Source organism: Excalfactoria chinensis, chromosome 13, assembly GCF_039878825.1.
Source record: "Excalfactoria chinensis isolate bCotChi1 chromosome 13, bCotChi1.hap2, whole genome shotgun sequence".
Taxonomy (NCBI): Eukaryota; Metazoa; Chordata; class Aves; order Galliformes; family Phasianidae; genus Excalfactoria; species Excalfactoria chinensis.
Window position 1 is genome coordinate 7817462 of NC_092837.1, and position 15455 is coordinate 7832916.

Consider the following 15455-nt stretch of genomic DNA (forward strand, 5'->3'; position numbering starts at 1 on the left):
TTCTCAGATTTAATGAAATTTGAAATGAAAGAATTGGTCTTATCCACACTTCTGTGGTAATAGTTTTGCTACGACTAAATAAATGTAGGACTGCACTTAAATAGTGAGGTAAATAGTGTATTTAAAATACAGGCTGGTCTCGTGTCATTCTACTTACTACTACTTGTGTTATAAAGTATACCAGAGAAGATCTTAATCATAACATGATTCATTACATAGTCCCACATGGACTGCAGATAAACATTTGAGATCCTGCTACGTTTGAATTAGGAATACGCTTGGTTTATAGAGAGCAAATAGGGATGACAACTACCTAAACTCCAGTCATCCCACTAGGACAGGGTCTAAATATAGGAAGAAATCTGTATTACAGGTTCAAATCTAGATACAATATAGACATGAAGGCACCTAAAAGTCAAGTATGCTGAAATCTGAAGCTGTGCCTCAGGGCCATGTCTGTTATTCAGGGACAGGAAGTGCATAAGGTCTCTTAACAGCTGTACTTCCATAACGTGATTTGGAAGTACTTGATCATTTCTGCTTCAATGCCATTTACCATCATTGCAAGGACTCCAATTAGATGCCAGCACGAGTGCAAAGACAAACTCTTAAAACTTAATTAAATAATAATAATAATATTAATAAAAATCAACAACAATGACAACAAAAAAACACAACCCAAAAACAACCAGCAGGCATGCATAGAGACAAAGTGATCTAAAACCAAAAAGTAGTTTGCAACACAATTAAATAAACTAACCAAATAAACACAATAACAAATTTACAAAGCATACATCATCATGGACACCATTCAACTCAGCAGAGCACAGTTAGAGCAGAGACTTTCTTAGTCTCCAAATGGAAACACTGTAAGACTGGAAGAAGAATTTTGGCTTGCCAGAAATGCTAACGTACAAAGGTATGCATCCTGCATGTATGCGTATGCTTGTCAATTCTTTGCTTTACTGTGAATCTTTTGAAAATGTCTATTTACCAGAATGGCGTTGAAACAGAAAATATCTGTGCAAATAGATGTGCTGTTGCTACACACAAATAAAAAAGGAAGAAAAATAAAAGGAAGTAACTGACAATAGAGTGGGTTTTGAAAGCTGTGGTGAGAAACGAAAGCTACAAGCCTAGTTTTTAATAAACATGAAAATATAACTACAGTGATGCTGCAGGAAAAAATCAGTAAGATTTTACTGTGTTTCTGTGTAATCTCAACTGCGGACACAAGCAATACAAGCTTCCTTATTGTACTAAACCAACAAGCGTGGTTCCAGATTTCAAACCTTGCTTACAGTATTGCTTGGTGTGGTGTCTTTGGTCTGTGAGCAATCCTCTAAAGCAATGCCAGCCCTCACTGGAATCAGCCATAGTTTCTTCCTTCATACTTCTTTTTATCTATCATATTTTGAGCAGGAGTGATGTTTCCAACCTCTCTGCTTCTAATCAACAGCAGTTCCTGACTCGGAATTATTTGGGACAGGCTCTTCTGTAGATAAAATCTTAACAATCCTGTATTCAGGGTTGTATTGGTTGTTAATATACAGATGGTAGCAAATGTACAGAAGGAATAAGCAAAGGAAGACTCACCAGTGGTGGTGCCTTGGCTGAAGAAGCTGGGGCAATCCTCACTGGTGAGCAATCTCCAAGAGATACTGCTTCAGTGGGAGTCAGCCCTTAAATGAGGTCTCAGAGGGGATGGAGTCGAGCTCCACCCCTTCCGGGAGCACAGCTACATCACTCTCACCTGTGCTCCCGCAGCTGACCCCATACTTGCCTCAGCTGATTAATCAGAGGTTCAGGCTGTGATTACCAATCTCCCATACAAGGGTATAGTTAGATTCAGGAGAAAAGCTTTAAGAACAATGAAGACTTAATATTTTGCATTTTGAAAGCTGTTATTTATTTATTTTTAAAACTATTTTCTCTAATTTTCATTATCTAAAAAGAGCTCCTGAGTTCTATTTCAAATATTCTCTCACCAAGAATGCTAAGGGTACAAAGCAGCAATTTTTAGCCCTGTGCAGGGAGTACTTGAGTACTTCCGCATCACCAGACTCTTTCTACACATCAAACACCTGGCAAACATCTGCTAATTTTTACATTTAATCTGCAGTGTTCTGTGTGGACATGTGCATATTCTTTACTCTTTATGAAACACTAGGGTGCTTAATGACTTGTGTTATATCAAAGTGAGCAAGACAGCTATATGCAGAATTCAGGTGTTCACACATCCAGTCCTTTTTCTTTTCTTTTTTTAAAAAATAAAATAAAAAAAAAATAAAATCTAACTTTCAACAGAGTCTATGGGAATTGATGAGGAAAGCTGAAGGCCAGAAACAACTGTTCCTGTGTTCTTCTTCTTGTTGTATTACTGAGTGCCTACCTTAAACCCCTTAGAGTAATGACTACAACCAATCAGACAGAACTCAGCCTGGAACCCCTTCCATTCTTGGCTCCTGCTTAAATTGCCAATTAGAAAGTATCAGAGCAGTGGATTTTGAGCTACTGTGCCATTTCATGCAGGAAAGCTAGCAGCTGATAGATAGCAATGACTGTCAATCATTGTCAAAATAGGTTATAGGTCCAGTGATTTATTCTGTAATTATTTTAGGCACATTTAACAGCAGAGAACTCTTTTCAGAGCACACTGCAGCTATGTAAAACTACAAAATCTGAGGGCATACAGGACAAGCACTGCCCTGTACACAGAACTCGTTGGAAGCCAACCAAGAACATAATCAGTTTGCCAGAAATGAAAAATGTCTGCTAATAAAGAATGAAACCGGGAAAAGGAGATGGAAATTTATAACAAAGGTATTTTAAGGTACTGAATCAAAAGAGATGGGAACTGCTGGAGAGGAACAAGAGACTTGTCTGAGCACCAGAACAACACCTCCAGCCCTGAGCAAAAGATAGGGGCAGGCAGGGCTGTGCACACACAAAGACACAGCAAAACCGAACCTAATCCCACCCAAAAAGAGATAATAAAACAGATGCTGGACATGCCAGATTTTGTCAGCTGCAAGGAAGGAGGAGAGGCGTGCGTAACTGACAAGTCATGAAAGCAGGATTTCTAAAGAAAAGTACACTTAATTGTTTTTATCTGTACAGTGTCAGTGATGAGACATGCTATGACTGCAAACACATGAAATGTTTGCCAATAAAGTTACTGCTCTGATTTCTATTTTCTCTCCAACCAAGTAGTTCCCAGCCCTCCCATGTTCTCTTTCTGTAGCTTTGCACAAAGTTGTTGCTCTGCCTGCCATTCAGGTCACTCATCTGGATGATTTTTGTGACTCACCCATTTCCTCGCATCACACTCACATTTTGTCCAGGTCTTACAGATTTCTTCTGCATTGCATCTGTTTGTAAGGATTTTTGTGTTAGCTTTTAGCAAACCAATGTTTTCTTCTACAGCGTGGATAAATTCAGCCTTCTCTACTCATGTCTGCTGCCGTGTGCTCTCACCTGTACTTCAACTCCTTTGGAGGCACCATTTTCCCTACATTACCAACAGGGAACCTGTTTGCCATTATCCCTCTTTAGAACTGCCTTTTAACTAGTGTTCCCAAAAAGTAACAATAGTCATACTGCCAGTATTTTATAACACTGCCTATCTTCACACTTTTAAATTACATTATGGCATTTTTCCTATGTTACTGTTTGTTCCTCTTTTCTTTGCCAAACCAAACTGTTTTGGGGTACCATCATGTTTAACCTGTTTTCTTGCCCATCATCTTTTATTTCCTAAGTTTGCTGCTGTTCACTTGAATAAAACAAACACACTCAGCCAGTTTGACTGTGCCCTGGAAGACCCACAGTGCTCTCTGACCACAGGTCGCAAATTTTCTGCCAGGCTACATACAATCTGTGCAGGACGGGCAAAGGAGAAAGGCTGTTCAGAACCAGCTCTCACCTCTCCCTTCCAAGCCCAGTGTTCTTCTGTCTGCTTTCAATACTTTCAGTTCCTAGAGTATCTAGCCAGACTATGAAGGCAAATAATGCTTTCAGTACTCACACAGAGAGGACATGCTAATTGCTATTCGTTAGTGTGTGCTGGACAGCATTCGTTCCTGTTGGCTGTGTGTTCTACAGCAAGGAATCGAGTATGGAATTATTCAGAAGTACAACTCTGAAATTATTTCCCCACGGTGATCACTCCCAGAACCTCTTGTGCCACTGGACATTAATTCTGGATATGGCATCAAATAAGCATAATTTCAAGTATTCAATATTTAAAACACCTTTCCTTTATGCAATTAAAGATTTCATTGCCCAAACAATACGACTCTGAGCAAGAAAAGTCCCCAGTAACTAAAATTTGAAAAGGAAACAGTTTTTCAACACCAGCTACGAGGAAGCAAGCATTGCTTTTTCTAGCAATTATACCTTACTTACCTAAGGATCGAGGACTTTGAATATTTTTATACACAAGTTAACAGCACACACATAAAGAAAACAGCAGTGGCAGGAATTCTTATCAAGGTTTGGGCAATCATCAGAAACAGCAAACTCATTACACTAAACTTTAAAGAAGATAAACTACACTTTACAGCTTAGCAACTATTTCAAACTAAATAGATGTCGCAAAAGAAATAAAAAGAAAATGTAAAAACCTACCCTTCTTTTTATACTTATTAAAGTGGCGCCGTCCTTTGCCAGTAAGCCGAAAACAAACAGAATGAAAATAAAATAATGAAAAACCCACACAAGGAGAACAGGAAAAGAAACTGAGTATAAACATAAATCTCAGTCATTAGAGTTCTTAAAATCAGATTAAAGAGTCAACTGATCAAACATGGTTTTAAAAATCCAAACTCCTTCACTCTGTTTAGATTAAAATATTAAACATGTTTCTTATTGCATTGCATAACCAACTAACAGCATCTACTGAATGGCAACTTCATGGCAGCTGACAAGCTACTCAACTTGGTTTTGTTCCTGTTTACAAATCACGCACCATCTCTCAACATACTCTGCTCGTATTAATGCAGCAATCCCATGCGATGGTACTTGTTTCACCTTTTCAGTTTAGATAAATATGCTTATGACTTAAATGCTAGAATTTTAAAATACACAATCAAAAATGTCTCTGAGCACATCTACGAAACTGTACATGACAGTGTCTTTCAAAGTATATTGGTTAAAGGCCTGGAAGAGTTGTATGACCTCCAGAATACCATGAGATGAAATGAAATGAAAGCTGCTTCACCTCTTTGATGCTGAGCTCTGCAAGTGGTGAAAAGCAAGACACAATGAAGGATGCTGACTTGCAGATTTACCAGACATTAACAGTGGTAACACCAAGTAAGGAGGACATCTTTGATACACGTGGGTGGGTATGTCATGGAAATTACAGAAAAACAGAAACAAATATAAAGAAGTGACAACACACCAAACCAACAATAATTGCTGCAAGTCTGATTGTTCAATCAATCTTTGGCCATAGCATCCATTTTTATCAATGACTTCTGTAATTATTTATGCACAAGAGGTTACCCACAGTGCATTTCAGTTTACAGCAAATCTTCCACTGGCTTTAACCATGCACAACTTCTAGGATCAGGATTCATCTCTATCTTCTGAATTATCTTTTGATTATGAGAGTTTCCTTTTCTTTAAATGTCATACTTTAACCGTATGAGATTAAAATATATCACCTTTCCTGCATGTTAGATGAAATTCTTAATCAGGCTAAACTCTACATGATTACAAAGGGAATCTTGTCTGAGCAAGGCTGAAGTGAATCTGTTGAGACTGGCTACCTGAAAATAAATTACTTCCACGGATAAGGTTGAGAATTAAAGCCCTAAGTACTTGGCAGAGTGGAATTTATTCTACTTCAATCAAGGCATGGAAGGGTATTTCAACCTGCGCATTGGGCCAAAAGTTCAGCTCTTTCTAATCATTTTTGTGGGTCTTTGCTGGAGCTTTTGGATCTGAAGTCAAATTTGAGCTCTCTCTCATATATTCCCTTCAATTTAATATTTAAGGTCTACATGGATCAGATAAAGGAACAGGGAGAGTAACAGTGCACCATCTGCAAAGCATGCAGATGATTCCCCTCAAGATGCACTGCCTTTGATATCCTCAAAATCACCCTAGCAAACAGCTATTGCCTAGTAGAAATGATCACGTTTCACATCTCCCAAGCTTGGGTTTTGCCCCCTGTGAAGCTCTCAGGCTGCTGTGTTACAGCACGAAGCAAGTTCTACCAGCAATTTAAGGAGCTTGTTCACCTTTTCTCCACATTTCCCCATTTGTGTTTTGCCTCATCTTGCAGTGGAGAACTGAGATGTGAAAAGATGTGTTGCCAGGAAAATCATTAAAAAAATATATATATAAATCAGATGGAAAGTAAAATAATTATCTTTCCATACATGCTACTACTTAAATATAAATGCAACATTACAGTAAATACATGGTAAATGTATTTAAGCATTTGATATGCTGCAGTAGGTTTTATTTCTATTTTCAATGCGCTTACTATTCAATCCTGATTTTGATTTCTATCTTCTGAAGCTGCTCTCACGTATAATCAGAATTCAAGCACACTAAAAAACCTGTGGACACAAGTACGTGTCTGACACTGGTGAGGCATGCAGTCCTTATACACTTAGACAGCCTCACATTTCTGGGTATGTCTTATAGTGTGTAGATGAGCAGCTATGCGCTTGCATATACATGCATGAGTTCTGACAATACATCCATTTTGTCATATTACACAGTATCTTAAACTTTGTTCTTAAGAAATACCATGATGTCTGATAAGGAACCGGTAAGAGAGGTGAAAGAAGCTTCCTCAAAACGTGCTTTTCAGGAGAAGGAGACAATGCAATGGACACAGCAGGAACCAGAGGGAAAATTCTGAGGGGCTGTAGAAACCTGACAGAGAGTTTGACAAGTACCCTATGAAAAGACACTCATCTGATGCATTCTGAATAGACTATTTTCTAGCACAAACATAGAATACAGCATTACACAGAGGTTTGGTACACAAAGCTTCAACTCTCCACAACTTCAAATGCCAATGAATTGACTTAAGGGCCACGTGTGTGTAGGGAGTGGCAGCGAAACACACAGTCACTACATGCATACTTTCACAGGTTAACACCACAGAAATGCATATAGCTGTCAGCTTGTATTTATAGCACACATTTTCACATTATTTATTCCGTAATATACACGTCTCCTCTGTATATTTGCTAATCTCTCAGGTAATCCAACCACATGCACATTTTAAGCACACTTTAAAATGAGTCAGCCTTGCACTAAGATGTCATTAAATTCACAAGACCTTTGGGGGCTTTTTTTTTTTTTTTTTTTTTTCTTTTTTCTAGGAGGCAAATACAAAAACATAAAATAAAAGTTACTCCCTCCAGTACGGCATAGACAGGCACAGGTATGCCAGCTGCCATCCTACTGCATCAGTGGAAGAGGTGAGGCCACAATGAAATATCCTCACCACTCCATCATGACTTCAGCAAAACCAAGCAATTTTGTAATGCTATTCAAGGCATTTCAACAGCTTTTGAATGCCACACTTTCCACCTAATAACACTATCAACACTATTCCTGTGGAAAACAATGGTAAAAACACAACACTTACAGTGGGCCTAAAGCTGCATAAACTAAGGAAGCAAACTTATGTTATGACTGTGCTCAGGAACACTGGGGAATTCAGCCAACTCACTGATTTTAGACATTTGCACCAACAGATTTTATAAACTAGAGGACTTCCTTTATCAATTTTTCCCCTACCAAAGCTATTCCAAAATCTTGAGACTCAAGAAAATTACTTTAAGATTTTGCCAAGTTCTTCTAGCCTCCTAAAAGAAAAGGTGACTTTCCTTTGGTCAAGACCAATTACATCTGCAACAAAGCAACTATGAACTAGAAGCATGGCTCAGCCAAGCCAGAATATACATTGTATTCTGTTATTGGAGATAATCAGTCTTTCATATTCATATGGATTAATGAGTATCGGAAAGCACTGATGATAATCTGATGATAATCTGTCCACTTATATGGACAATAAAAAATTTACTGCCATTTCTGCATACTGCTTTCGAGAAGAAGAAGCTGCAGTTAGGCATGCGCAGCAGCAGTGGGGCAATACTTCCATCTGATCATATTTAACTACGAGAACTAAGGAAAAAAAATGCATATTGATCGACTTGTATCTGGCTTGGATTCATGCTAACTAGTAGGCACCATAGATCCACATATCTCAAAGACACAATGTGTTCATTTGTAAACATAGGAAAACAATACCTTTAGCACAATCTGCTCCATGAAATCCGGGAAAACAGTGGCAGACACCAGAAACACACTCGCCATTGCCATGACAATTACGTGGACAGTCTTGCACTGAATCTGAAATACAAACATCAGAGGCATATTCATTGGTTCCTATGTCATCTGGAAGTTATTTGCTTAGTTTTTCCTAACATTATTTTGTCTTAAATACCTGGGAGAATACAAAGTGGACAACCCGAGAACACTACCTGTTGTGAACAGCAAAAATTTCAGGGGAAGCAGGAAACATTACCAACATTTATTTCAGCATGAGAGAGCATAGAGAACCACTGATAGCCTAAGGGTGGCGAGTCTTTGAGCACCACCAGCACTCAAATTTACTGCTAGCACTCAGGACCTTTGCTCAAACCGGCAGCTAAAACTTATGATCTTTATAGTTATACTTGAATTCATATTATATTTCAAACATAATACTTCAGCAAGAAAATTCACAATCTCCCTCTTGCAATTTGACTTTGATCTTGCACAGCTACTGTTCCATATAGAACTGATTATCCCAAGGAGTCTATCTTCTTTTCTTTCTACACTCAAAGCTTCGTTAAGAAAGCTGACAGAAATGTCTGCTGCACCTGACAAAGAACAGCTCTTTTGCTCCAGCAAACATTATCCTAAAAAAAGCCCAAAAACGGTGCAAGTAGCAATGCAAGCAGATGACAAAGAGGTCTGTAAAGCCAGAGGGCAAGGTTTAACACCAGGTTTAAATAACTGAAATGCTTCAATAATCTGTGAAGCATAAGCACACCAGCCTGATGATAAAATTTCAGCTGTACCAAGCTGTCTGTTTTCCACAGTTAGTTATTATTTGGATGACAGATATATTTGCTTTGCACAACGTAAAGTGGAAATTAAGTAACAATTTTGGAATTAATACTTAAAATTACTTTCAACTGAAAGCTGTTGGATGTCAGAGGAATATATTTTCAACACTGAATTACTGGAACAAAAATATAAATGGGATATTATTACTCTTCACTATAACTCCCTGTTGTTGTGGGTTGTGTGGTCCCAAATTCAACGTCAGTCCCAGACACCAAACAAAGAGCAGCTGCAGGACACAGAGAATAAATGTTGGATTTGGAACTATTAGTGCCATACAGAGTACTTTTCTGTCCAGCTAAACTGAAAAGAGGAAAAGCAGTCAAGCAGAACTGTAAATCTAATATCACATTTGCAGGACACTAAGTAAATAATAGTAATAACAATAATAAAATAATAAGAAGAAAAAAAGCAAAAATTCTAAAAGATGTCTTTAGTTTGGCCACATTCATGTAAACAATGAAAAGGAGAACTGTATTGTGGAATGGTCAAAAACTCTGTCTCATCAAGAAGTTTGTCTACAGATTTATTCATTGTTTTGCTTCATGGCACACAATTCTATGTATTCAAAGTCATGGCAAACTTACTACAGCCTGAGAGTCAACAATCATTTCTGTTATTTTTTCTCCTCTCACATCAGAGAAACTTTCATCTCTCTCTGATCTTTTGATTATGAAATGTCTGATACTGGGTGTGTGCAGAATAACCTGTGAACTGGATAAAACACTATACTTTTCTCTATATTTCAGTCCAATCACTATTATTGCCCTATCATATAGTCTACCTGACTATTAGACCTTTGATACTCTTGAAAGCTGAAGCCCAGACCAGCCAGTCCTTTTAAGGACAGCTTATCATAGCTGAAGAGTTTCTAAGAAGCCACAGTAGCAGCATACCAAGATGTAAGTACAATTGTTCTTACAGAAGCAGAAATAGCCTTCTATGGGCAAATACACAGTTACATATAACATTATGCATAGCAACTAATAACCCTTTCAAAACCATGTATGAACTATGGAAACAAAAACATTTTCTCATCTTAACTGAAGTTAACAGAAAAAGGCTCCTGCTTAATACCACAGTATGGGTTTTCTTCCCTCGCCCTCTGGGACTTCAGCTAAAAAACTAGATTTTATAATAATATAAAAGGAAGAAGAAGCTTCATATCATCACTCACACAAGGCTGGAAAAGACTGCCAATTATTTTTCATCAGGCTCACTCAGTTCAACTTCTTTCAACTTCACTTTCTCAAAACGAATTGAAATTACAGATTTGTGCAACGTAGTGCCACTTAACACTTCACCAGCCAGGATGGAATAGGATGTAGACTATCTTAGGTTTTGATGCTATTGAGATAAGACTTTCACAGCTCACAAAATGCTCCAAAGATCAACACATCTTCTGTCAAAGCAAGGAGAGCTTATGCTCAGTCTGGCTTTCAACTAAATTGAAGCTTATTCTTGTAACAAAACTGAAAGCTTCTCAGATCACAGGTTGGATGCTCTTTGGCTATTTATTCCATCATACTGATGACGACCCACCCCTACCTGAGCAGCTAGCTATAATACAGCGTATACTTAATTAACAGGCTAAATCCATCTCTGAGGTGACTGCAAACAACCTCATTCTCAGCTGTCAGTATCCCATACCATCTTTCTGCAAAGATTAAACAGCTCTCTTGTTGAACACAGCGTCTTGTTCGATACTGGTTTACAAAGAAGTGTCTTTGGAGAAGCAAACAGGTATAAAAATGGCTGTGCTATGCAAGAGGAACATTAACTGAAGAATTAAGTTTTGTTTCTCAGTACTAACCTCAAGAACTACAGGAATACAGAAAATCTTAAAAGAGAAATAATGAAATTAAAATCAATACCCCATTGGAGAAAAGCGTTAAGCACTACTATGTAAGGACAAAAAGGCTGAGTACTAAAGACTGCATGAGAGTATTATGATTTTAAGTATGAGAATGTATCAATAAAGAGAAGAAACGCTCAGCCTGTGGAAATACCTACCCAAAATAACTGTACTGAAGGAGACCACTTCTTTGTCCTTGCCATCATTGTAAAACGCCAGGTGCCACAAACCCACATCCAAGTACTGGACAAACACAGCCTCATTCTGAACAAGAGTCTGAATACTTCGCCGTTCCCGTGGGGATTCTACCACACTCCATTTCTCTTTTCCATCCAAGCGTTCCATGAAATCATACTGCAGGGTAGGAAAAAGAAAACAAAAAAACAAAACAAAACAAAAAACCAACAAAACCCCAAACAAACAGACCAGAATACAGAATGATATCTCAAACTCTCACATAATCTTCAATTAAAAACATCATAAAATGGTATTTCTGGAAGACAGGTGAACCACATGAACCTGGTATCTACTGGGTCCCCCCTGAACACAAAGATTTTGTGACTGTTTTCTTAAAAACCAACACAGAATTATGCACCTTTTCTCTGCACAGGTGATTTAAAATGTACAAGCAGTATTGCTTGACCGATTGAGTTTTGACGAAGAAGTTAAAATCAGTCCTTTGACCCATCACAAAATTCTAGGTTCCTACAGAGCTTTCAAAGCTGGAAAACATTAACATATTAACATATGAGAGAGACACCCTCTCCAAAGCAATCACCTGCCATAATTTATTCCTGCGAGATGTACAAATATGTCAGATGTACCTTCAGACGTATAACTGGATGGACAACTCCAGAATGCAAAAACAAACAGGAAAGCACAAAACACAAAATGCATCTGTCTAACACAATGTACGTTAGTATCCAATTAAAACACACTGTAAAAGTTTGACATCACAGAGCATTTTGCTTACCTGAGTTTGTATGCAGAACAACCAGGGGTAAGGAGGATACAATAACCAGAGGGAGCATGGAAAAGGAATAACACAAATCAGGTAGCTGAAGGCATTGAACTTCTATTAAGGAAAACTGAGAATTTCTGTTTGGATGCTTTGGAAAATTCATTAATCTTTGGAAAACAGGTGAAGCAGAGCAAGAGATTATTTAGAATATAAGAGGGATGGCACCATTAACTGTATGAAACTAAAAAAAGAAAGAAAGAAATTTAAGATGAATGTCAGATAAGCTTCCCATCTATTAAGCTCAGTAATAGCCTCCCAGTGGAGATGCCACTGCATCACACAATTAAACAAAGACTAGAAGAAATATTGGTTAATCTACAATAGGGGATAACTCTGCATAGCAAAGCAGCTGTACCAGGAGTCCTAATGGTCTTTTTTCTTTTTTTCTTCTGTCTTTAAGGTTTGTGATTCTGGAGCTCTCAGGCTGATGCTATGCTCAACTTACCAGCTCTCACGGCCCTTATCTAAGGAAAGTCCTTTGGAAACAAGAAAAAACATCTCATCTTTTGATAGCTGTATAACAAGTCCCCTATGAAAATACATCTTGTTTTAGACACATTTATCTATCTATGAATAGATAGAGACAGACATGTCTAAAGAAAGAGATACGTTCAATAAAATATAGTGAAAGCGTGTGCTTGCTGGCCAGTATTTTCATTGCACTTCCTTCTGTTATCTCCAGCACATGCAGCCTGTGCTTGTGGCAGTTCTAAGAAACCATACACATTCACTCTGTTTCCTTTTAAATAGAAAACTGTCATCCTCCACCCGAAAAAGATCCATAAGGGCTGTCTTGTACATCGAATTGCACTCCTTAACATTGAGTTCTAGCAAATAATGCACAATACTCAATAAAATAACGAAGATTATCCCTTCTTGTGGAAGCGACAGAAGGTTGGACTGATTTAACAAGTTAGTGACATACTGCACATCTATTTCAAATAGCGATATAAAAGGTGACCTTTCTGTCTGAAATATTGTAGTGGTTATAATAGAAGCAATAGAGCACTCCACACACTTAGCATTACAACAAAGGCAAAAGTCTGGAGGTATTATTGCCTTCTTTTTAAATACATGAAACCATGACATCAGTATGGAGCCACAAAGGAAATCCATGAGCCTGTATCTACCAATGTTGAAGGCTACTGCCACAGTAAGTGCATTAGTCACTCTTCCCAATGCCTTTACTCATGGGAAAGAATAAGTGACATTAAATAAAAAGTTTCACCAAACTGTTAAAATCTAATTGCCACTTATTGAGCCTCTACCCCCCCCCCCCCCCCCCCCCCCCCCCCCCACTGAAAAGATAAATCAGAATCAGGTAAATTAATGCATTTAAGCCAATGCACTCCAGAGATTTAGAGAATTCTGGCATGTCTGAAACCCTCAGAGCAACAGAGGTGCCAAACACACATGTATCTATCTCCTAAATCAATGACATTTGGAAATATTACTAAAACCTACTGTCTAGTAGTCAGAGGTTAAGGACAGACTCATCACCTCTTTGGGAAATGTTATTACTTGAAAATATCTTGGGAAAAAGAAATCTTGTTCTTCGGAACAATCGTTCACAAAGGGTCAGCTAGGGAAGTAGCAATAAAAGCTGACATTTCTCACTGGCAACATGCTGTTCATCTCTGCTTATGCTGGCAGGTTCCTCTGCCTCCCCTCTGTTTGATGCTGATTCTACCTCATATAGCAGAGAAGGCTCAGCAGTTGGCAAGATCGAAGTACTCAGGCTGAAACTGCCTGAAGTAGTTTCATCTGCAGAATCTCTTTTTGCAATGACAGGTGTGACCTAGAGAGAGCAGGTCTCCTGGCATGGCTCCCCATAAGGCCATAATTTTAACTACACACTATAGAGATTCTTTAATTAAACCGTGAAGAACTATTTCATGCTCAGGCAAAAGTGTAATGACTACACATCAATAAGTTTATGACTTGTGAAGTACCACTGCAAACTGATGTAGAATATAACAATAAATGTTTATCCCTCTCTGGATTCCTCAGGACTCTGGGAAAAAGAAGGAAGGCAATGTATCTGCTGCTGCTTCCCTGGATGTACAATCTTAATGGGAGTACTGGGTATGTGCACCCCAAAATCTAAAATCTCCGGCCAAAAGGTCACTGGGAAGGTCATAACCGGATATGATTTCTTCCTATGGTTGGCTGGATCATCATTTTGTTTCTTGCTGCCCAGTTGATTTTCTGATTTACTCCACTTGCATGATTAATTACCATCATATAAGGCTGTTTCAAAAATATCACTTTTGCTTTAAAGCCACCTATTGACAAATATGTGCAGATTTAGAAGACCCATCCAGGAAACAAGAATAAATACTTTCATGATTGTTAAGAAGCCACTGTGTAACTTTTTAATCTAAGAAAAACAACTACCGAGGACAACTAAATTGCATGTATTAGGGAATGGATGTAGACAGCCAGCAAACTCATCTCTGAAGCAGTTTTCAAGTTTCACTGACTTTTATTTTTTTTTAATGATCCTTTATGTTTTGCAGCTTCATTCAGAAAGTCACACAAAAAATGACTAAAATCTGCCCAGAAACCACAAAGGATGACATCTTGGCAGTTCAGTTTTGCAGGGCAGAGTAGTTACTATGATTAAAGCTCCCTATAAAGAAGGCTACTTCTTCAAACAAATTCCAAATTCACGTGTTCCATGATTGTTCATTTATTTTACTACACCGCTTACCAAAACGCTACCGCAGTTTTATTTACAAACCTAAATCTCACGCTAAGTTCTTTCTGGGCAATTTGCTTTTATAATTTCTTCCTTCAGTGCTTCTACCTTCCTCTGCTGCATTTTATTCACAGACTAATAAGGTCTTTCTTTTTCCGGTAACCACGAGGAGTCAGAAAAACAGTTCGGGAGCACCGCATATACGATAGCGACTACATCGCACAATGTCATCCACAATGCCATCCACTGCACAATGCCACACATCTGTTTGTACAGGTCAGCTGAGAACAGCTGCATGCTAGAGGAAAACCAGTTGTGAAAGCATCCAGAAGCAGACAGCTCTTAGGCACTGCAATACCATCTGCACAGTCTTTTTTTCTTAGATTTGAAACTACTTGCATACTACCACAAAATCACTAACAGTCTTTGAAAATAGGAGCTGAAAAGAAAGAGCTATTAACGCTCTTGTCTTAATAATGGATGTGTCTTCAGATGGAAATGAAAAAGAAGAAGAAAAAAGCATATCTGGCATTGTGGCTAGCATTCATCTTACGCTAAAGCCCTGTAAGAGCTACAAAGCCAATAATAAAACAAATGTCAGGGAAACTTGTTTCCAAAGTGCTTTAAAATTAGTTCTTCATCAAATCCAGTTGGTAATTATTCATTAAAATACATCCATGAAACATCTGACCCACACTGCCAACAGCCAAGCAGCTTATTTCAGCATTTAAATG

At 38.2% G+C, this 15455-nt stretch overlaps 1 protein-coding gene across 18 annotated transcripts in view; it reads right to left on the minus strand.

Moving 5' to 3' along the window:
- Positions 1-15455, minus strand: part of TENM2 (teneurin transmembrane protein 2) — a 564904-nt gene that overhangs the window by 85737 nt on the left and 463712 nt on the right. For 12 of the 18 annotated variants that reach the window (XM_072348384.1, XM_072348380.1, XM_072348383.1 and 9 more), the window contains 3 exons: positions 11158-11353; positions 8284-8385; positions 4630-4662 (listed from right to left, as the gene is read on the minus strand). In XM_072348384.1, the coding sequence (XP_072204485.1) occupies positions 4630-4662; positions 8284-8385; positions 11158-11353 (331 nt within the window). The remainder of the gene's footprint in view (positions 1-4629; positions 4663-8283; positions 8386-11157; positions 11354-15455) is intronic. The other 6 variants (XM_072348382.1, XM_072348381.1, XM_072348379.1 and 3 more) reach the window with 1 other exon arrangement.